General features: G+C 46.4%; 1 protein-coding gene across 3 annotated transcripts in view; it reads right to left on the bottom strand.

Annotated features, from left to right (window-relative positions):
• Positions 1 to 555: 555 nt before the first annotated feature.
• The window catches only part of LOC6600415 (tyramine beta-hydroxylase), a 30590-nt gene continuing 8278 nt past the window's right edge, over positions 556 to 22867 (bottom strand). For all 3 annotated transcript variants that reach the window (XM_002025484.2, XM_026992600.1, XM_026992599.1), the window contains exons 3-8: positions 5783 to 6141; positions 5500 to 5651; positions 4970 to 5361; positions 4518 to 4867; positions 4233 to 4420; positions 556 to 2349 (exon numbers count right to left, since the gene is read on the bottom strand). In XM_002025484.2, coding sequence (XP_002025520.1) covers positions 2049 to 2349; positions 4233 to 4420; positions 4518 to 4867; positions 4970 to 5361; positions 5500 to 5651; positions 5783 to 6141 — 1742 coding nt within the window. In that variant the 3' untranslated portion in view covers positions 556 to 2048. The remainder of the gene's footprint in view (positions 2350 to 4232; positions 4421 to 4517; positions 4868 to 4969; positions 5362 to 5499; positions 5652 to 5782; positions 6142 to 22867) is intronic.

The raw sequence follows: 22867 nt of genomic DNA, 5'->3' as shown, positions 1-22867 counted from the left end.
ACTCATTTTGAGTATCGGGTATAAAAACACTCAAAAACCTTAAGATATATCACATGAAAGCAAAAAGCGATGAGAACTGAGAAGAACATTCAAAAAGTTTTAATTTTTAACCTCTGGTTGATTTCCCAAGCGTTCACATGCGTTTAGTCTACTCGATGAAATATCTCACATTTGTGAATCCACACCTATGTATAGTACATACACACATACATAAGTATGTACATATGTAACTGTAGAAGATTTTAACACAAAATACCCGCCAAGAAGCCTTGCCAAACCGATCGGTTCTATGACAGCTAGTGTTGTCCGACATACGAACGAATTGTATTGCATTCATGGTCGCAAAACGGCTTCCCGTCCGGCGTTTTAGCGCCTTGCCTGGCCAACAAAAAGAAGAAAACAAAATTTGTGATAGACTCTCTGAAAAGTTGCAAGTATTTTATATTATTGTGAAAGGCAAAAGCTTTTAAATCGACATTTTTGAAATGTTTCCCCAAGAAAAAGATACATATGCTCCAGTCTGGTATGGTGGTCAGTTTTTATTTGATAAATTGTACTTTTTTCATTTTTTTTGTGGTTTTTGCTTGCAATATTTCTCTTGTGTTTTTTTTTGTTTTCTATAAATATTTCTTCTACATAGTTTTAATATTTGTATATATATTCATATATATATTTTTATAGCCATAGAACAATTATCACATCTTACATATGTTGGCTACTCTTAAACGTATCCATTACATGTTTACTCATATGTATGTTTGTGTGCGTGTGTCATCAGCATCATCAGTCACCAGCTTTTTGCATGTCATACAATTAATTCGATTTTATAAAACACCAAACAGAAAATACCAAAGAAAATGCCAAGCGATGCAGGCAGTTTGCCATCGAGTATATGCCACCGTTTATTTTTTTTGATTTCATTCGAATGCCCATACATAGGTGCACGTTATAAGCTCCTGGCTGTTGGTAGCCCATGTCCCATATATAGGACCATTCTGTACGATCCATTCTCGACGGCACAAGGCCTGCAAGTGGCTACATCTTAACAGATTCCACGACCAAATCGGCAGCTAATTGCTCCATTTTTCAGGACACAATCTAGGCAACATTTCTTCATTATTCACGCCTAAAACTAGCAGCTGAAAACTTTTATAAATAATTCACGACTCCTCAAACCTGCAGTGGGCAACATATGGCAACATTCCTCTTCCTCTCACACTTCTGGATAATTAGAGTCGCCGGCTCTGTGTTCGCCTCCAAGTCGGGTGTGAGATGTTGCTTTTCCACGTCCGGATTGCATCAGAAGTTTGCTCATTTATATTGTATAAACAGTGCCGTTAGCTCATTCAAACAGTAAGGGACCGGGACCAGATTCCAGTAGATGGACTTGCTTCTTCTTGGACTTTCTCTTCCGCTTGTGGCCTTCGTCGTTCGTACATTCATTCATTCAGTCAGTTGCCCATTTAATTTTTCAGATGGTGCTGAAAAGTATGCTACATTTTTTGGCCTGCGCCAAGTGGATGCGTTGCCGTGCCTGTACTTCTTGTACGTGGACTTGTATGTGTATGTGAAGGGAGTATGTATGTATGTGTGTGTGTGTGTGTGTGTGTGTATGTGTGTGTTAGCTGCTCTGTATTAAACGTTTAGCCTGGCGGCGCTGTCAGTCGGCAAATTTCAAAGGCTAGCCAAGACACTGCCACAACAGGGGGCAAACGGCATAAACACAAACGAAATCGAGTGGAAGAGTGGAGGAGGTAAGTGCATTAGTTATTTAAAGAGTCAAAACATTTGTTTTGACCCTTTGTCTTGACTATTTCGCTCGGCTCAAAGAAGGCGGTTTCGCCTGCTAGTGACTATGATGATGGCGATGAAACAAAACGAAATACAAAACCAGCTAGAGAATAATTAAAACGATAAAACTTAAACAAAATCCCAAATCCCAGTGTGGTGCGCGTGTGCGCGTGTGTGTGTGTGTGTGTGTCTGTGTGATGCCATGCCCATGCTCAATCCTCAACCTTCAATCCGGAATCCTTAGCTCCATGCCTCTCTTAGTAGATGCACTCGCCAAGCAAATCGCATTCACCCTTCTCCAGCGGCCTCAACCACAACGGATTATAGTTGGGACAGAGCTTGCGGTGGATGGGTATTTTGATTTGCACGGCCGTCGGGGCCACGCCCTCCCAGCTCTGGCTCGCAAAGCGCCCTCCGTCCGATGTGTTGCACTGCATGCTAAGCGGCTCCTGGATGTACATCGTGTACAGTTGGTCGACGCGCGGCTGGCTCCACTCGATGCTCCGATAATTCGCCGAACGTGCCCCATTCAAATGGATGCCGCGCTGTTGCTCCGTGCTGTAGTGCAGAAAAAGCGGAAATCAAGTTTTAGTTTGCTTGTTCGATGCATATCTACATACATACTCGTACATATCTATGTGCTCTGGGGAAAGCAATCAGTTCGAACTAATAGAGAGTGCGTAACGCACTCGCAGTTAACGCAATGTTTGATACAATCTAATCTATTACTATATGTATTGCAAGTGCATACCCCCAAAAGGCTACAAAAAGTGAAGACTACACACGTATCCTTACTCGTCTAAGATTATACCTTCCCAAAAAGTAATGTGCATTCAATGCTGGCATTGAACAATAACCACACGGCAATTTTTACAAGTGTTTGGCCTCTCACGAGACCTTGGTTTAAATGGTATTAAAAATACCATGAAGCATTGGGATAAAAGCAGCTACTACGGTATACATAAGTGTATTCGATAATAAATGATATGCTAGGGTACAATCGTCAAATGACGCCATTAACATTAATTTACTGTACAACAAAACTTCGTTTCGGATCCCAAAAACTGCAACCATTCGACCCGAGTGATTTGGATCTCCTCAATACAATTCCAAAAGGTATGACTATTGCGTACAAATAAAAAGCAACATATACGACAGAATTGTGTCTTAAGTAGTCTTTAAGTTCCGGCAATTTTAGCTTCCAACCACAATCTCCCATCTCAGTCATCACCATTCACCATTCGCCATTCTCCACTCTCCGTCTCAGCGCGTATTTCAAACGCATTCAGAGCCTCATTGTGGCAGCCCTAATCTAATGTAAACTTCGCCTTGATGCTCAAGTGCTTAAAGTTGGCAATTAGCGAACACCTTTTGGGGCAGCTTACAGGGGAGTAGGAGAGTTTTGAGCAGAGCTGCAAAGAGCATTTCGCCGTTATGGATGTGCGGAGGAGTCGGACTGAACGCCAAACACTGAACTCAAAAAAGGAATGCCAAAAACTTTTGCCTTTGATGCACAAGGAGCAGCGGAAGAACCCCTAAATGAAAACCCACAATCCCAGGACCCAATTCCTCCCACAGCGCCATTGCGACGTCGCACAGTGGTGCCTCAGCCAAAAAGAGGTGACCGAAGAGGTCATTGAATTCTATGAGTGCTCTGGATAATAATGAATACATCTCAAAAGAAGAGACAAAACCAAATGTCCTACGTAACAAGCTTACTTTTTACTCGGCCTGAAAGATTCAGTATGTGCATAAAAGTTGAGTAAATGGTCATCTCTGAAGACGCCCACCTCCTAAACTAAAAATCCAGTTTTCTTAAAGTCTCAATTTTCGAAAGACCTGGAAAGTTCTCAGTCAAATGCGTACATTCAAATTATCCAAATCGCTTCATCAGCGAAATGCCTTTCGCCGCCCTTTTTCGGCTGAGGCCCCACTGTGCGTCGTCTGTCGTCGGTTTCGCTGCGTAGATTAAAAAATATTTCTTCCATTAACGCAGCGAACGCCCCGGGGATGGATGGATGGAAGCAGGAATGTGTACGGGCGTCATAATTGTTGAATAAAGGAAGCGAACAACAACAAAAAATAAAGAAATCAACAATAAAAATACCAGTCAAGGATATGCCTCCAGTGCGTTAGAAGAACCCTTGGGTAGGGCTTGGTTTCAAAGCCTTGAATTAGAAGGCAAGGAATGTCGATGTTTTACCAAACACTGAATGAAGTCAGCAATAGGTCTGAAAAAGGTCTGCAATAAATATTTCATGTGCAAGGACTATGTCCGCCTAGCCGATTGTTGTTTGATCCAACAAAAGAACGGACGTTTTTTGTACAAATATATAATTGAATATAATATAATGGATGGTGTCAGACATGGTAGATTGTGCTAATAGGTCGTTCAAACGAGGCAATGTAGGTACAGCCCCAAATGGAGTCCTAGAACTCACCGCTTCATGTAGATGAAGTAGTTCTCGAGCGTCTCCTCCGACACGGAGCTCTTGCAGACCTCCAGCTTGGTGGCCGGGTAGTAGTGGATGTAGTTGACGCACATCTCGTCACTGATGGAGAAGCCCCCCAGGGCAGTCCTCGTGTCGTTTAGGGTGTTGTAGTAGCAAGTGGTCACCAGAGCATCCCCCTGAAAGGAAGAATCACAAACAGTGTAAAGTGTATAATGTGGCGTAGACCCATCGTCCACCGGGTGGTGGAGCAGTTCTCTGGAAGGGATTACTCACGGGCAGTACACGAGGCTTGTAGTGCAGCGTGCGCATCTCCTGGAAGTGATTCGAGTAGTAGTCGTCTCGGTTCACCTCTCGCAGCTCTTGGTCCCCGCGGAAGTGGCGCGTAAGTACCCGCACGCCGCGCAGGTGCGTGTGCAACTGCGATCCAAAGATGATGATGCCGGTCGCCGGCAGTGCAGCCTTCGTGCAGTCCGCCACGCAGTAGCCGCTCAATGGGAAGGCCGTTTGACCGGGCGGTATGGCCATCTTGTCCGTATACTCTAGGCCCAGCTCCATGACGGCTGCGTCGAACTGTCGCAAGGTCCTCGACATCTTGATGCGAAAGCCGGAGTTGTCAATGAGGCCTGAAACGGAGGGTAGGCCCAAGTACCAGAGGAGAAATGTTTAACAAATCTGTTGGAACCTACGTATCAAAATCTGCTCCACTCAATGGAACTACCACTCACCAGCCTGTTTCTCGGGATTATTGAAGTGAACCTCGAGCCGGACATAGGGATTGTAACCGGGGCCGCCAATGGGCAGGCCGGCCTCTGGCGGATAGGTGAATGTGCTGGCGCCCATGGCCCAGAGGGCCATCACCTTCGAGCAGACCTTGGCCTTGGCCGGCAAATTTGTGCAGTCGCCGTTGTACAGAGGCATCTCCTCGTGCTCCCCGCCCTCGCAGTGGAACACCTCCATGTGGTGTACAATGCCCGGGTTCTTGATCAGCGGCTCGAACTGAACAATGTGGTGGCGATGTTTGACGAAGTCGTCCAGACGCTGTACGTGGCACCAGTAGGTGGTCTCCTCGCTGGGGATGGGGGCCTTCGAAAGGGTGATCTCCACCATATCCAGATCTCTAAAAAATGTTGTTGTAAGAATTTAAGAAAGTCATTTAAATTATTAGCAGTGCGAGTAGAATCCTGGGAAATCCGTGTGAATCGGTATACAAAGATTTTCGATACATAAATGAGTGTACTCGTAAGTGTAAACTTACTTTTCGGGAATGAGTATCTTGTCAGCACGGAGAATTTGCAGCATCTTTACGCCCGCCTCGTGGGCAGACGTCACATTGGGCAGCGCGAACTGGTGATCCTCCAGCGAAAGCTCGGATTCGCCCCGCGCCCACACCACATACATGGTGCCCTCCTGCCGGAGACAAAAATTGGACACCGCAAGATGGTGAGTGGTAAGATGGGACTAGCCGAGCTCAACCTCTGGCAATTCTGGGCTGAGGTTCGGGGCTCGGGGCTCGGGGCTCGCTCGTGCGAACTACTTACGTGGAGCCGCAGATCGAGGGGATCGCAAGTGTCGAACTTCCGCTTGAAGGCCAGCGTGAACTCGTCCATCTTGAAGACCTCACAGTCCTGCTGGTAGTCCTTGCGCACCCAGCGCCCGTCCGGACTGGTGTAAGTGTCGGTCACCGCATTGAAGAAGCCGTTCTGATTCTCGAAGAAGCAAATGTCCGCATCGGCGAGGCCGCCCCGCTTCGAGAAGCCCAGGTAGAACCAGCGGTGCTGCTCGTTGAAGGCATTTTGCAGGTGAAAGAGCACCTCCTGCTTGTACCAGTCCACCATCCAGCTGAGCTTGATCTCCTTCTCGTCCAGATAGATCTCGTGCAGCTTCGTGTCCGACAGGCCTGGAAGCAGAGGGAATTCATTCAGTTCTGTAGCGTTATCAAAGCGTGATTAGTTGGGATAAGCCTTTCTAATGTATAACTATTGTTTATCAGTCAGTACGGCAGCTCCATTGTGACCTATATCCGCCAATACGGCATACGCCAGGGATGCCGGGATAATATTATCGAATATACGGCAACGGACAAAAGGACGAAGATATTCCCTCGATCGTTCTAAATGGCGCATCCAAGCAAGGAAGTCCTGTTCGGGGATATAAAGATATACAAAGTACATCCAAGCCTTAACTTCATTTCACTATCACACTATGATTACATTTAGATTATAGATGGGCTTATAATCGTACTCTGGGTTCGGTTAATTAATTAAGATTTATATTTAAAGCTTATAAGAATCTGGGTACACCTAGCCACCTAGAGAGGTTGCTTTAATTAAAGATTAAATTGATTTCCAAGCTTCGCTTCACTTCGCTCCGTTCCGTTCCGTTCAGTTCTTTCTCCCTCGATTTCCGCCGAGTCGACTGCATCCCAATCCCGGTGGGAGTCAGCGATATCCCTTTCAGTGCTATCCGACCTGTTCCATTGGTCTGCTCCTTTGTGTCTTCCCTTTGCCTGACACTCAGAATTATTGCTGGCCATTAAGCCGGCTTTTTTCTGCTGGGCTGCTTGGGCAACCAATCCGAATCCGAGTCCGAATCCGAGTCCGAATCCCCATCCCAACTCAATTTTGGAGCGCGGTTTGCACGGACAGATGAGGGCACGGGGAGATGTGGCGCGATAATCAAGTTTCTTTGTACTAATTACCCAAATAAAAGGAAGCCACGCGACTTCAATCTGTTCTGCCCTGGCGTGGAGTGGCGTGGCCCAACCCATGTCTCCCATGTAGGCCCATGTCTCCCTGCCACTCACCGAGGCACGGCACCCAGATTCTCGGACACTCAGACAGTCAGTCCTTTGGTTGGCTGACTTGAGGACGGGCTCAATCCTGTGCAGTGTGGATTTATGTTGGCAGCGACTCGGACTGGGCGGCCGCACATCAGGCACATCAATTACAGTTACAGCAACAATCGGCCAGCCAGTGGAGCGGCAGTAACGAGAGGCGGAGAGGACGGAGAGGATGGAGAGGAAAACCCAATAAAATGTCAAATCCAATTGGCAAACACACACCGAGATCGAGGACGTAGCCATGGACGTGGACGTGGACGTGGACCTGGATGTGGCCTTAGTTGTGGCCATGGACCGCAGTTCGTAAAGCATATCCAACTGTTTGTCAGAAGGAGCCGGGTTGCCGGGGAGCCGGGGAGCCGGGAGTAGCATCGAAGGGGGTGTACAGAAGGAGAAAGAGAAACAGAAAGAGAGAGCGACAATAAAAACACTCGATTACAATCAAAAGTGACAGGGGTCCGTGGTTTTTCCCAGAGTGAGGGGTGAGGGGTGAGGGGTGAGGGGAGCCGGGCTCCGCGTTCCGGGTTCCGTGTACCGTGTGCCGTGTTCCGTGTTCCGGGCAATGGTGCGTTGATGAATTTTGCTTTCCGCTCGCTCGCTGTCTGGGCCAGAGTTCAGTTCAATCAAGTTCAGCGGAAGTAATATGCCCCAAACGAGTCTGCGTTTTCCCCCTCTCTGTGCTCCCGGCGCTCTCGGCGCTCGCTACGCTGTGTGTTTGCCACTAAAATTGATTTGTTACTGTACATATGTCTCACTTCACTTTTACAAGCACAGCCCCGGCACATACCGATACATCAGAGCCAACCACACACAGAACCCCATCCAGCCGTAGCCGTAGCCGTAACCGTAACCGTAACCGTACCTTGTCCCTGTCTCTGTCCCTGTCCATCCCCCTTACCAGCACGCCCCCTCTCTATCTGTGCGGGTTCCTGCAAAACTTTGGTAATATCGAACAAATCGGTTTCGTTTTTCAGCCGTCAGCCTTCACCGTTTGCCACTTTCCAATTGCCCCGGAGCACCCTGGGAGAAATTGGCAGCGAATGGAACTCGAAGGGGCTTGGTCCATGTCATAATTGGATGATGATCGGAAACCAGTGGGACTGCGCTTTCTCCTGGTGGAATGGCAAACAATCGATGGGTACATCCAAATACGCGCAGACATGGCACTCGAGTGAGTTGTTTACAATAATAACTGCGCCCACAACTGTGTTGCACTGGGAAAAACTCGATACGATGTATATACATGCATACATATGTATATGTAGCTGTTTAGTGAGCTGCACTTTAGATCGCTAACGTGTCGAATAATCGCTGTTCTGAAACAGGTGCCACTCAAACAGAGTTCAAAATGTTTCAAGGATGAATTCAGCTTTCTATCCAAAAATATATTCCTGCACCCCGCCTATCCTCTTTCCATATAATGATATATGTAAATCTAGCTGTTTCCATACCTCAGCGTCTCATCTCAGCGCTGCATCTCTGTCTCTTTCCACCAACGAAGTCCCATCCGGCCGTTATATATGACTAACTCCGCCAGGGGGCGCCAGTGGACGAGAAAAACATAGAGAGCGAGCGCCGGAGTGCCGGAGTGTCTGCCGCGAGAAATCGTTTTCATCATTCTGTGTATGAAATAGATCATATCTGATCCACTCTGATTCTACAAGCTGGTAGATATGTACATATGTGTCTCAGATTTTCGTCCTCTGTGAGAGTGAAAGTATTCGGAGCAGCAGCCGTCAATAGTTCCCAAGACATGTCAACGTTAACAACGGAGAAATATTCTTAAGAAATGTGGAGTCAGAGTTGCCGAAAAAGCTCGGCAGCTTCCAACAGGGAACATGGCAAAATAACTACCTTAACTGTGTGGTAGTTTTGAAATACACTTGTTTCATTCCGATATCACAGAATCTGCCAATATTATTCGGTCTCTCTAGCTCTTATGGTCTCTGAAACCCGAAGGTCGGACGGACGGACGGATTCCGCTATTAATACTTAATGGGGTCGGTTTGGTTTCCTACCGGCTGTGACAAACATCTACACAAAACTAATATAAAGAGTGCTTGGCACTGCACTTATTGTCTCTCTACCTTGGTGTCTCTTTATTGGTCTTTCTCCTCCAAAGCCAAAACAAAAGCCGCCAAGCCGCCAAGCCGCCCACACAAATGGCTTCGCTCGTTTTTATAGTCACATACTCAAACATTTATATATATACCTTGATGAAACGAAACTATTACTGTTTTGTATTGCACTAAATAGTAGTTTAAGTGCAGTTTGTAGACAGTTCACTACGTAACGACATTGCCCTCCAGCCTTTGCCCTTTGCCCTCCATGCCTCTTCTCAGCAAAGAGCGAACTTAAACTAGTAAATTATTATAACACTACAACGAACTGATGACAGATGACCAGAAAATCGTGAGATTTGAGACCTTTTAGGGGTATTAGGCTCAATAAAAGATTTCTGTAGACTCTATAGAGGGAGTAATGTATTCATAAATAAAAAAAAGGAACGAATTCCGAATCCTAACACTGCCACTTTAATCTAGCAAAGTTTGATATCTGTGGACTTTGTGGCTTATCCATTGCTTTACTCCCCTAATTAAGTCACCTTAACTTAGGTGAGTTTCTTCTTTATCATACTCGTAGGACAGGGAACTGAGAAGTGCTATTCGCAGAAAGATAGCCACCACCAATGGCCTTCTCTGCCATGTCCAATCTCAATCTCAATCTCCGCCAAGTAACTGTATTATACCTACCAATAAATGTGCACATATATCCCTATCTATCCACCTAAAGTAATTCAATTTGTATGGTCTTCATTAGAGACAAAGGCCTGGTCCTGGGCCTGGACCTGGGCCTGGGCCTGGGCCTTCTAGTTCATTGTGGATTCAGTAGAGGGAACTGACCGAGATGATTTGATTTCGGATTGATTGAGCGTTTTTCGGGAGCATTTGGATGCTCGCGGTTTACAATTTGCTGGATCTTTTGGTAATTTGATTCCTGAAAAACAATTGCCAGGCCACACATAACCGGAATTGGTACGCCGAATGGGTGTGATCAAATTTAATAAACTTGAAGTTTATTGCATTTGCTTGACTGTGTCTCGGGCTTGCTCGCTCCATTCCTAATCGAAAAGTTCCTTCATTTTTTTGTGTGCGCTTTTCCGCTTGAACTTGAAATTCCGTTTTGACGCTCTGTACTGTGTGGCATGCGGTGAAGGGGTGATGGCAGGATGGCAGGATGGCAGGATACCAGCCACTGGCACATAGTTTTACGTCGCAACTGAATGAGGACGATGATGAAAATGATTGGGCGGATGTTGGTTAGGCAAGATGCCAAGGCGCACAGGAATTTTCTTATTATTTACTGCATGCGAGGGAGCTGAGGAACAAAGGAACGCCACTTGAGCGGCATGTCCGACTCCTTAATCCCCCACTCCGCCGCTCTCTTTGGAATCCGGTTGGAGTGGGGCAACTTCATCTCGCTTTTAGATTGATGTCATTATAATAATGTTATATGCACAAATCGTCCATTGGTTTGGCCCCTTTAGGGGACTCTTTAGCGTTGCCCCATCTTGGGATTTCTTGGATTTCTCACCCTGCACTCCCCCTATCTCTCTCTCACTCTCTTGATTCAGCCATTTCCCTTTCTGATTCCGATGCCATTCACTCAAATTGGCGTTTAAGTGACGCAAAGGCATCTCGGGAATGAAATGCTCGTGCTTCTCCATCTATCAGCCGGAGGGGAGAGAATTCTGCTCCACTTAACACTTTATTGAATTCCGTTTGTGCATGCCCGTTGCTGCTTCTGCTTTTCCTTGCTTTTTCCATTGTTTTTATACCCGTTAGCTGTAGAATCGTTTCCGACCCTTGTATTTAGATGTCCCCCTATATCTATCAGCCTATTCGCTTTCCATGATGATTATACAATCAGCACTAGCTGTTTCCTTACCTCAACGTCCGCTGCACCTCTTCCTCTCTCTCTCTCTCTCTCTTTCTCCCTTCTCATCAACGAAGCCCAATCCGGCCGTTACTCCGCCAGGGGGCGCCAGTGCATGGAAAAGAGGTAGAGATCGAGCGCGTGTCAGGGGCCGTATTCGATCTACCTAATTGGGATATGTCCCATATTCAGCAAATAAGTAGTTCGGGCCAGCTGAGATCGGAGTAGCAGGAAGCATTTAGTCGGAATGAATGTCACTATTGCGCTCTCACTGTTATCATTGTCCGCTCTCCCTCATCTATCCACTTCGATGGCTCTGTCCTGGACATTGGCTCATAATATAAACCGACTGTGCGCTGCTTCTCCTCGTTGTTGGTCTTGGTCCGCCTGTCACTTTGAGTTATGAAATGGCACGAAATGCACCCTTTGTGCGCTCGGACCTTGGGGGCGTGGGGGTGCTTCTAGAGGCGTGACAAAGCTCATTTCTCTTAGCGAAATCTCGACCTCACGGACTGTGGAAATGTGCGATAGGGACTGCGCAGACAATTGTGGCCAAAAATATGATCACGTCCTCTGGACTGTTACACAAGCATTCCGTTGTATTTATTTATTGTATACCATTCGAAATCCACTCTGTACCTTATGATTATTTTTCCTGAATTACCATTCCATATTCTATTATATTTTTACATACCTTTTTTTCCTTTCTTTTCTCGATTTCCCGAGTATTAAAATGAATGTTCCTGGTCACTTAATTTCATTACTTTCGAAAACATCCCCATACATGGACTATATATGGACAAATCCAATTAGATATTATGAGTTTATTAGCCAGCGATTTCCGTCTGCACGGAGTCGGAACCACTAAGATCGGATCACTATATCAGATATGTATGTAAACAGCTGTTATTGCAACGAGAGGCTCTATAACAAATCGTTGCGTGTAAAAATACTGGTCTTGTGTTTTTCTTATTGATATAGCAATAGGTATCTTTTGTTCGAGGTTTTCCCCCGTGACACAATATTGTCGCGCCCCCACATTGATGCAGACAAATATTTGAACAAATTTCGCTTTCTCTTAGTCCCAGCCTCAACCCCGAGCCTGCTTGTTCTCTTTCTCGCACTCTCCTTTCGCCCAGCCAAAACCTCAGAAATGCGGTCGACGTTCTATATAAATTATTGAAGATTTATTGGGTGCACTGCTTACCCAGAGACAGACAGACCCACACACACACACTCCCTCCACATGTATGTACCTCGCAATACCAGTATATTGGCATTTTGATAGACTTCCTGTCCCACTTCCCCCCACACCCCCGAAACATTGTCCTGAACAAACGAGCTCACGTTTAGTTTATCATAAGGCTGGCTTATTTATGGCAACCACTTTGCGCCACCTTTCGATGATGTTTCCAACCCAACGATGATAATGACGAACGATCTCGGGACGGGCTGTCACCATCAGGGCATGGTAGTCGTCGGTACAAGTCTCAGGTCGCAGGTACGAATCTGGGGATGGTGTTTGGGGAGAGTGTGAAAGGTGGGCCAGAACAACTGCCGTGACATATTGAGTAATGACATTCGAGAGTCGATAATCCATTAGGAGACCCAGCACTAAGCTCTATGAATCGGTAATGCCTGCCTAAAGGTCGGGCGCTGGGTGATGCTATAGCGATGCTATCCTGTGATTGGGGAGAATGGGGAAAAATTAAGAGAGATGCCCAATTGCCACTTCCTCTATGAGGCCTAGTGGAGCCGTGATGTGGGCATCTAGAGAGGGGTATGAAATCAGGGCACGATTTCTTTCGTATTTGATGTACACATGTTGTTTGTTCTTTCCGACAGCGATTAAAGGATAACAATGGATACGCAAGTGGTGGGCTATAATGGTTGATACCGTTAAGCCGTTACAGCATATATAACTGTAGGGTTGGCAGCCCTTTAGCCAGCTGATGAGTATCGATCTATCGCGAGGAAGATATATCAATAGCAGAGTAAGAGCTCTGCATGTACCTATACCTATACCTATGTAAGTGTGATTGTTTAGTTGCTTCTTTAGGTTATTTTCGTTTCGTTCCACACAACCCCAGAAGCGAGCATAATTCCTGAAGGCTGCCGACGTTTTTTATGGTTAATTTTCGATGCCTCGTTTTCGGAGCATGGAGCATATGTGAATGATTCCCACCTGCTATTGGATGGAGGCTGTGAGTGCCCCCAAGGCGACATTTGGCATCCAGCGGAGCGAGGATCTGGATGCAGACGAGTCCTGTGCACCACGTGAACGGGAACAGGACGCGCGCCTGGCGCAGTCTTTTGCATAAATAACAAAGCCGCCAAATTGCCACGGCCACAGTCCGGCCAAATGGCGCTCCGACCACAAAAAAAAAAAACACAAAACCGGAGTCCCAAAACTGCGGCGGCGACTGCTCTGCTGCCTCTGATAAATAAATTAAAAGGCACACGCGAAACAGCGGGAACAGGCCAGTCCGGCCCCAACTAGGAACCTGAACCTAATAAAGCTGACCACGCAGGACCCGGCATGCCGGCAGTACGGGGTCTGCGCGCGGGGGCGGTGCTTCTGGCACATGTGTGGCCACAGCCAGGCAACCAGCAAAAAACCGCCAGCGCGTGGCCACAGCCAGGCCCAGAGCGGAAAAAATGAGCCAGACCCAGAGCCAGAGCCAGAGCGAAGCTGCAAAGCCACAGCCCCAAACAAAATTGATGAAACAGAAAAAACAAACTGTCGGAGAAGTCGATGCAAGGCGGCAAATACCCTTCTTCGAAAACAAATAGAAATTGTGTATACATTGAGATCCTCCGATTTATACAGATTTACCACTCGGCGTTACAAAAGCACCTCTCTACAGGGATCTGAGATCCATTTCCACCTTAGCAGAGCCGTACACCTAAACCTATACCAACTTTTTGTTTTTGGGTCATGTTGCGCGATTTACGATTGTTCTTCTAGAGGTTAACATTCCACAAAACATTCCACGTGCCGCAAACTATAGAACACAATCAGCAATGCCCTTTGAAAGAGCACGAAAACAAATGTTGGACCGCGTGCAGGCTGGACCGGGCTAAAAGTGGTGGAAAGAGTGCGACCGGGACTAAAGGATTGAGAGGTTTTAAGCTCTTGGTCGTGTTTGCATTTGGATATTTGACGCCACCACCAAAAAGCGAATGAATCGCCCGGAGGGCTAAGGACAAAAGCTGAATAAAAGCAGAACGCACACACCCAGGAAAAAGATCAGATCAGCACTACGAATGACAGAAGCGCTGGCATTGAATTACAAGTATATCGGATTACGTTCGCTATTGCTATCGATCTAACTAACGGTAGTCCGAACAGGACTTTATTGAAGAGGCACAGAAGGGAGGACAGGGCCAGGGATAGTTTAGTTTGCGCTGTCCATTAAAATACAACTAATTTTACATTATAAGGGGCTACATTACAGGGGTGCTTCACACATAGGCAGCTTAGTTTATTTATTTCCGATTGAATTTATACAATTTTTCGTATATATTAAACAAAATCATAAAGAAATCAGTAGGAGAGATCAGTAAGTAAGTAAAAGCAAACAGTTTCAGTTTCAGTATATCTCTATGCAGATCCCTTCATTCAATAGAGGAAACAGAATACTTTTAAGAAATTCCACTCAATATAAACCCTTCCGTTTATATGTGCGAGTCCTACAGTTCCGTTCCTGATCAATACACTTGAACTGTAGCCGGATATCGATTTGCAATCGATTACTTATCTGCACGCATCCCGGATGGCCTGCGAAACTTTCGTCGGCTCTTGGCCGCAAATCTTGGCCAACTTAATCTGTTTGCTGTGTGTCCACACGTCCCTTTGATGTAGCCTCATGGAACTTGGTCTGCTTTTCGGGTCCAAATGGTCAGCAAGTGGTGCAGAGGTCAAGAGAGGGGGAGTGGGAGTGGGAGTGGTATCTTATCAATGTGCTCGAGTATTAGCATGAGCTTGTGTGTGTGTGTCTGTCTGCGTTTTGGGTAAATTAGGTTCCATCTTTGGGCAATTTTCCTTTTGGCATTTTGTTGCCTTTTTTGCACTCTGTTTGCCAACTAATTTACCGTTAGTTATTACTCTATGTGTGTGTGTGTGTGTGTTAGTAAGAGTGTCTATCTCAGCATGCATATGCCGGCCATTTGTCTGCCACGCCTTGACCATAAATAACACGTCCTCTAGTCCCCTGGATACGGATACTCGTGAAAGCGCACACACTTAAAGAGGGGCACGCACACTGAGACGGAGTTGTCACTTATAAATGTGTAGCTATTTCCATTAAGTTGTTGTCATCACTAACATTCCTGTGAGGCTCATTCTGACCAACGCCGCAGGCACTTGGCCGGAACAAAATTTCCCTCTGCCCGTACACACTTTCCGAAGATGCCTCGAGCTGTGGTGAGCTCTTTACCGCTTGGCAGAGGGAACAAATTTCGTAATCTGTCCAATCTGTCGACAGGCCCAGGCCCAGGCCCAGGCCCAGGCACTGGCACAAAAGAAACGGTTTCATACTTGGAATTTTAGTAGTTAAATATTTGTTTGTTTTTGTTCGAAAACTTGATCGAGACTCAATCAATTTATGTACAGTCTCGTTGGCACTCGACTGCAGTTGATTGGAATGTTGTAGGAACTATGTATGTGCTAGAAAATCAGCTTCCCGTGGATCAAAAACAAAATACATGTCGAGAGCATGAATCGGCGCTCGCCGATAAGGGTTGTTTTGTTGTTGTTGTTGTACTCGAACCTAAAGAACACTTTGTACAGGGATATCGCAGAATCTTCTAGGGTGTTCGGGCTTCGTTCAGCGTTCTTTCGTTCATTCGCGTTTTCTGAGCGAGAGGTCATGAGATCAAACCGCTAGGTAATCTTGGGCTAAACGCAGAGAGCGATGGGGACTGTGTGAGGGGGAGTGGGGATGGGGGTGAGGGTGGGGGTGGTGGTGTGATTGGGTAACCGACTTAATCACAAGAAAACGACGTCAAGTCTCGTCTCACGCTCCCTCTATCTGCATCTCCGTCTGTGTATCTCACTAGCACGCTGTCTCTTCTCTTTTTTTGTATCTGTATCTGTCCCAGTCGTGTTCTAGACATTCAAATCTGCAGTGTCAGCCATTCATTTGGTTAATGACATTGTGGCGGTTGCTGCGGAAAAAGCCACACACTCACATGAGTGGCGGAGAGGAAAGTAAGGAGGTAGTGAGGCGGATGTACATACATATATCTGTGGAGGAGGAGGCAAGAAAGTATCTCCAAGATACTTTTCAACTGACACACAAAGTTTTCGGCTGGCCTACCGCCATGTGTGTGTGTGTGTCTTGTTGCTCATGTTGCCGCTTGTCTGTGGCAGTGCCTCACATGGCCCTGCTCCTGGTCCTGGGTCTGGGGTCTGGGGCTTTGGTTGAATTATTTTAGGAGCAACTGTTGTCTCTTGTTTGCTGCTGTCGGTGTGGCTGTGGCTGTGGCTGCGGCTGTTGCCGCTTCTGTGCTAATGCAGCATACCCATTCACATCTACCGCCCGGATTGCCACACTGCCACACACAGCCGCTCATGGCTCCATCTTTGTCTCTGTCTCTTTCTTCGCTCCCGCACCGCCTACTTCTCATTGCCCGCCTGGGAGCTGGCGCAGCAAGAAATGAAAATGGAAAATGGAAAATGAAATATAAATTTGAACAAAAAAATTAAAATATACAAACAAACGGGAACGTATGGAATGTAACTGAATTAAATGAAATTAAATGTACGAAATGTTGGAGCAAACCGGAGAGCGGTGGGCAGCGTTGTGGTATGCATTAGCATAACTGTCGTGTCCGCTATGATGAGCTGCTATGTACATGATTATCCCCATGCCCAATGCCCCATGCCCCATGCCCCATGCCCCATGCCTCCCATGGAAAGCTGCAGGGTCAATTCGAGAAGTCGTGCCATGTGACTCTGAGGTGTGCGCAATGTGCCGCACCGGCATTGTGAGTGCAGGATAACGATGACGATAACAGCCACAATTTTATATTCTTCAAAAGCTATACAGCGGTCGCTACTTGACATCCAAAGACCAAGACCTGTGGCCCCAGAGCCTCAAGGAGCCTCAAGCCACACACATACTTCAACTTAAATAAAGAAATGGCCAATAAAAAGGCCCACGTCCGTGAATGGCAGTGTGTTGTGGTGCGGTTTAACGAGCAGCCATTCGGCATCAACAACGATACCATTCGCTATTCCGAGTGATTCTAGATTAATTCTAGCTATATTTTACACAGCTTAAAGTAGCCCCTAGCTTTTGCCCCAGTAATACCCACCTGCAAGCCATATCAATATTATCTCGTCCGACACTAGACTCAATAAGTCACCAAAACAGAGCTTCCTTTAAAGGTGCACCCTTTTGGGGCAATTATGGCGAAGGTTGGCTTCGTTTGGACTCTTCCTTCGTGTGCCTTTTACATTTTGGGCAAGCATGGAACACAAGTGTTTTCTTTTTCTTGTTGAAGCCAAAAAGTTGGTCGGCTAATAATACGGGCACCCTTGCTATGCAAACCTCACATAAAGTCCCATCAAAAACAGGCCGATTGCGATAGCAGAAGAGACAACAAAATGCCAAACTATCAATTGGGCACTCAAAAGTATTGAAAAAGAGTTTAAAGTATTTCATATAGGAACTTCGATTCGACCAGGGATTGAGCTGCAGGCCACACCCATAGCGCGGTCTTGACCAGTTGTATGGCTGGTTGCTGGCTCTGATCCGAGTACCTTGAGAGCTCTAATAATGGCTGAGCCTCAGCATAGATTACACAACCCTAGACCCACTTACGAATACAAATACATGCACATACGTAGTACATAGTACATTTACATATGCCTGGACAGGTTTGATTCAATTTGGTTCGAAACGAAGACGCTGACACGCCCACAGGACTGCGAATAGTTGCAAATGCAAGCACTGCCGCTCTGACCTGTCCTCCTCTCTTTCTCTCTCTCTCTGTCTCTCTGTCTCTCTGTCTCTATCGGGTGCCATCTTTCTTACACACATTTGCTTGGAGCACTTTCTAATGAGTTTCAAATGGAAAGTACTCAACGGTGCCCTGTGATCTGCCGTGATTCTACCCAGTGCTCGTAGGTCGGGAATATGCATATGCATTCGGTCGTGCCTGGCATGTAACAGAAGGAAGACCCACAAATGCAACACCTGGACTTCCAGTGCTAGAGATCCAAGATTAAGCTCTAATCGAAAAACGCGGCTGGGATATGGGCAGTAGCGGGTATCTTGTGGTCGGAATACCCACTTTGGCGTTCCCATTCGTTTTCATTGAACTTCTGCCGGACTCTTTTGGGCACTTGGCACTTGATGCATTGCACTCGAACGCTTTTGGCACGCTGATGAGATGGGATAAGAGTGGAGTGCAGAGCCCAGCAAACAGCACAGAGTGCAGAGTGCAGAGTGCAGAGGTTGATGGTCCCCGATTCCGAATGGGCTTCCTTTTAATGTGCGCCACATAGTTGACCCGAATCTGGAATATGTAAGAGCTCTCTCTCTCTCTCTCTTTCTCCCTGCGTCCCATCCTGTCCCTCCCTCCACATGACAACGAAAAATGGATTTTCAATTTTTCATTGAAAATTTCGGGTAAACGGGGAACGGAACTAAAGCTACGCTGGGAAGCCCCGCAAGTGCTGCCACTGCCACTGACACTGCCACTCACTCCTCTGTATGCCAGTGCTTTAATGAGTTGCAAAATGCTCGTACAGTGAAGCCCGGAAGCATTTTGTAATTGGTTGCGCGAACGTCAGAGCGAGTAGCGGAGGCCAGCAGGGGGTAGCAGAAGTCGGGTATAAAATGAAATTATATACCGCAAGGACGACCCAGGATGGGGGCTGGGGCTTGGGTTTGAGTTTGAGTTTGGGCTTGGGCTTGGGCTTGGCACGGAGAGCAGCTTGGCAACTTCGCACAGGCAAAACTCAATTTAATCGGGCAACGAAAATCAATTTAAAATAGATTTACTTCGCTACACTAATTGAGGCACTCCTGCTGCCGCTGCTGCCGCTACTGCCGCTGCCGACGGTAACGCCGACGCCGACGCCGACACCGGAGATGGGTTGAAATCAACAAATATTTGCTGAAAAACTAAGCCAAGATTGGTACGGGTATGGGAGCAGTCCGTTAATTAAACACTTTCATCCGTCATAATAAGAGACAACAACAGCAAGGCGCTAACAAGAAACGCACCAGCCATAAGGAAAGCCACTTGGAGCAGTGTTTTGTGAATGGAGGCACTACGGGATAGGGGATACTCACTACTCCGATGGAGAGCAATATATTGTTCGGTCTGGAGCCGCTTGGATCCAGGTGTTCTTGGAGGCAGAGGAGCATTGTTTACAGTCGGTAAAAGTTCTTTCCGCCTGTTGCATCCACAACTAAGTTTACCCTTCGAATAGTTATTTGGTGACAATAGTGGTTCGAATGCACGAAAACAGAACGAGTATACCTCAAGACCCTGCTAGTACCGGGCAAAGCGGCAGCAACAATAAAAGTTGTTTAGACATAAGTAAATTACTTGGAAGCGCCATTTCGACACTTGGCTGGCGGCGGAAATTCTACAGTCTGTCTTCCTTCCACCAGAGCAGGGCAGAGCAGAGATCCAGCAGAGAAGATGAAGGGGCAGAGGCAGAGACAGAGACTGAGACAGAGACAGAGGCAAAAGGGGGCCTGCCATCCTATTCTGGGTACGCTTCTTTGAAGGATTTAAGTTCCGGGCGTAAACTGTAAACAAGCAGGAAGAAAAGGAGCAAGGAGCAGACCAAGGAAGCCAGCCGGATGGCGAGAGAAGGGAAGGGAAAACGGCAACGGCAACGGCAACCAAGTGCCCGCAAATACATTCAAATTTAATTGAAATACAAATTGGCAGCTTTTGTTGCCAATCGTCCGCATAAAGCTCGAGCAGACGCAGAAGTAGCGGCGGAACAACAAAGCAAATAAACAAAAAGCAAAACGAAAGAGAAAGAGAACGGAAAATCATGGGGAAATTGTACAAGTCGAAAGCAATTTGAATTGAATCTAAATATTTATGCAGTAGTCTGGGGGAAAGAAAAATGAAAAGTTGATTATGAAAACATTCCAAAAGGGACTGGCGGAAAGCAGTGCAACCGCTACGCCACTGCTTGGTTTCGCATTAACGGTACTATGCAAAGCCTGCACTTTCAGATCCGATTTATATCCGACAGCCAAAAGGGAGGCTTTCCCCGTAACTTTAGTTTGCAAATAAAGAAATAAATAAGTGTCTATGTGCAATAATTCTTCGCTTATGTTTTCTGTGTGGGAAGATTTTTTATTAATATTTGAAGTGCCTCTTTTTGTGTGGCGCGACGTACGCACATTTCAAGTGGAGCAAATAGTTTATTGTTTCTTTGAAATATTTTAGAAAGTAGCTACATCGTGGCTATGTGTTTCCACTAAATCGACACAACAAAATCAAAATCAATTTTGTCAAAGTCAAAACAACAATAAACTCTTTAGCATTCTATCTTTGAAAAAAAACTCGATAGTAAATTTGTATCTACATATGTATATACATATGTATATCTCTACACCCGTACGTATCGAATACATCCCTTAGATTCTATCCCTTGTAGATTCGCCTCTTTGTTACCTACAAAAATGAACTACTCGCTTCGTACCTGTCAATTTTTGAACGAGTCGACTTCCGAATTCGTTGCATCTCCAGCCATACTGCTACACTTTCCCGGACTTTCTAGTGCCTCATGCTGCAGCTGCCAGGATAAGGATTCGATTGGGCACTGGTCATTGCTGCTCACAGCCCACAGTATGTAAACCATATCGACATTCGACCTCCTCTAGTTTATGTCATTGCAATCGCCTAACTATCGTTAAGGGCTCTGTTTAGAGACTGTTTGAGACTACGGATACTGGTGGGTAGTGCTCATTCTCAGCTCGATCCCGAAGCAGCAGCTCGATCAGATTGGATCGTCTAAATCCAAATTTCGTCAGTGAATCTAACACAGGAGGAGGATGATCTGACAGAGTGCAGAATGTTCGAATGTCCATGGGAAAGTACTAAGTACTACTACTAAACTAATCTAATGAAAGCAAATAGCAGATGAAAATGGAATGGGAAATGGAAAATGAATATAGGAAGCTTTAACCCAGCCCTATGGGTCCCTACTGATTCCACTCGCTGTATCTTTGACTATAGTCTACCGAGCATCTGTGAATATTTCTTAGCCTAGACTTTGGTCATCTCAAATCGCATTAAGGCCATCTGGCTGCTAATCGTGGAAGGCAGAGCCTCCCGTCAGGATCCCTAAAACCAACCAAAACCAACCAAAACCTGACCAACACCCACACGTACTCGTATCGTTGGGATTAAGCTGCCTCAAATGATTTGCCCAATTTAAATTTCTGACAAAGTGCTCCTATAGCCATAGCCTCCTTTCGTTGCATGGGAGCGTGGAGGAGAGAGGTGTGGAGTGGTGGAGAGGTGGAGAGTGTGGATGTTAGAGAGGCAACAAAACATTTCGATTCCGCCTTTAACTGGAGCAAATTCAAAGAAAATTCCCCTCAACAGCTTTGGTCTGCTTGAGCGAACTTCAAGTGGCAAGCCAGCCAGGACGACACACAAACACAAACACACACACACGGAAAACAGGAAAACAGGAGAAAAAAAAGAAGAAGAATTGCGAGAGCAGCGGAGATGGGGCAGGCGGAAAGTGCAACAAAAACTGGCGACGCTTAATAAAGCCACACGGAGCGGAAATGAGCGTGTAATGTAAACGGAAATGCGTTGAATGACGCCATATTTGGTTTAGCTGCCAGCCAGGATGTTGAATGTTGTAGCACGGCGACGGCGACGGGGATGGGGACTGGGACTGGGATTGGGTTTTCGTATCGAGCAGCATTGGCCTGCCTTGCAGCCTTTCCCTCTGCTCCCCCTACTTATCCCCTAGAGCAGCGACAAAGTGTTAAATTGTGTTCGAGAAAGAACGACAAGATGCTGGGGAGAGAATAGAAATCATGGGAATTTCCGCTCTCTACTTATGTCAATGCAGACTGCAGGCAATCCCCCAGCACAGTGGAACGAAAAAAAGGGGAAAAAAGCCAAAGAACAATTAAGCAAACTATATATTTTACAGAAAGATCTATAGCTAGCCCCAGTACCCCTCAACAACCTGTTACCATGGACACGAGGCACGAGTTTTCTTGCATCCTGGGCCACGGTGCACACTGCACTCGAGGGACACAGTTTCCCAGTGCTGTGTGTCTGTGTGTGTGGGAACGCGACATACATCATTGGTTATTTATTGGTTTCCACTAAATAAATCTAACCGAAATTGGCAAACGTCGCAGAATGGCCATCATTGGGCTCTCCAGAGCCCCACATTCCCAGCGGCACTACTCATCCACGTACTCCTCACGTAAGCCCGCACATATTAGTGCTGCCACTGTCGTCAGGACACGGACAGAAACTTCAGTCCACACCCCCTCCACGCCAATGAGTTTTGGCCGAAACTTTTGTGCTGCTTGGGCCTAACTTTATTATTTATTCAGTCAAGTTTTCACTTTGACACCAAGTCCCATACATACACACATACATGTACGTGGGCACATCGGGTACAGGTAGGACCCATGTACGAGCATCTTCTCATTAGCTGCTGGGGCTGGCTCTTAGTCGTCGAACGATTTTCTCGATTGTCAACTGATTTTGGACGGCAAGACCCAAAGGGTGTCGGCTTTGTTCGGTTATCCGAAAGTGAACAGCAAATTTTCCGTCAAGGGACTCGCCGGTGACAGGGCGGCAGAAGAAGGACCGTCAGACGAAG

Source organism: Drosophila persimilis, unplaced genomic scaffold, assembly GCF_003286085.1.
Source record: "Drosophila persimilis strain 14011-0111.01,24,50 unplaced genomic scaffold, DperRS2 tig00000766-arrow-arrow-pilon, whole genome shotgun sequence".
In the NCBI taxonomy this organism is placed as follows: Eukaryota; Metazoa; Arthropoda; class Insecta; order Diptera; family Drosophilidae; genus Drosophila; species Drosophila persimilis.
This window is presented reverse-complemented; position numbering and strand designations above follow the sequence as displayed.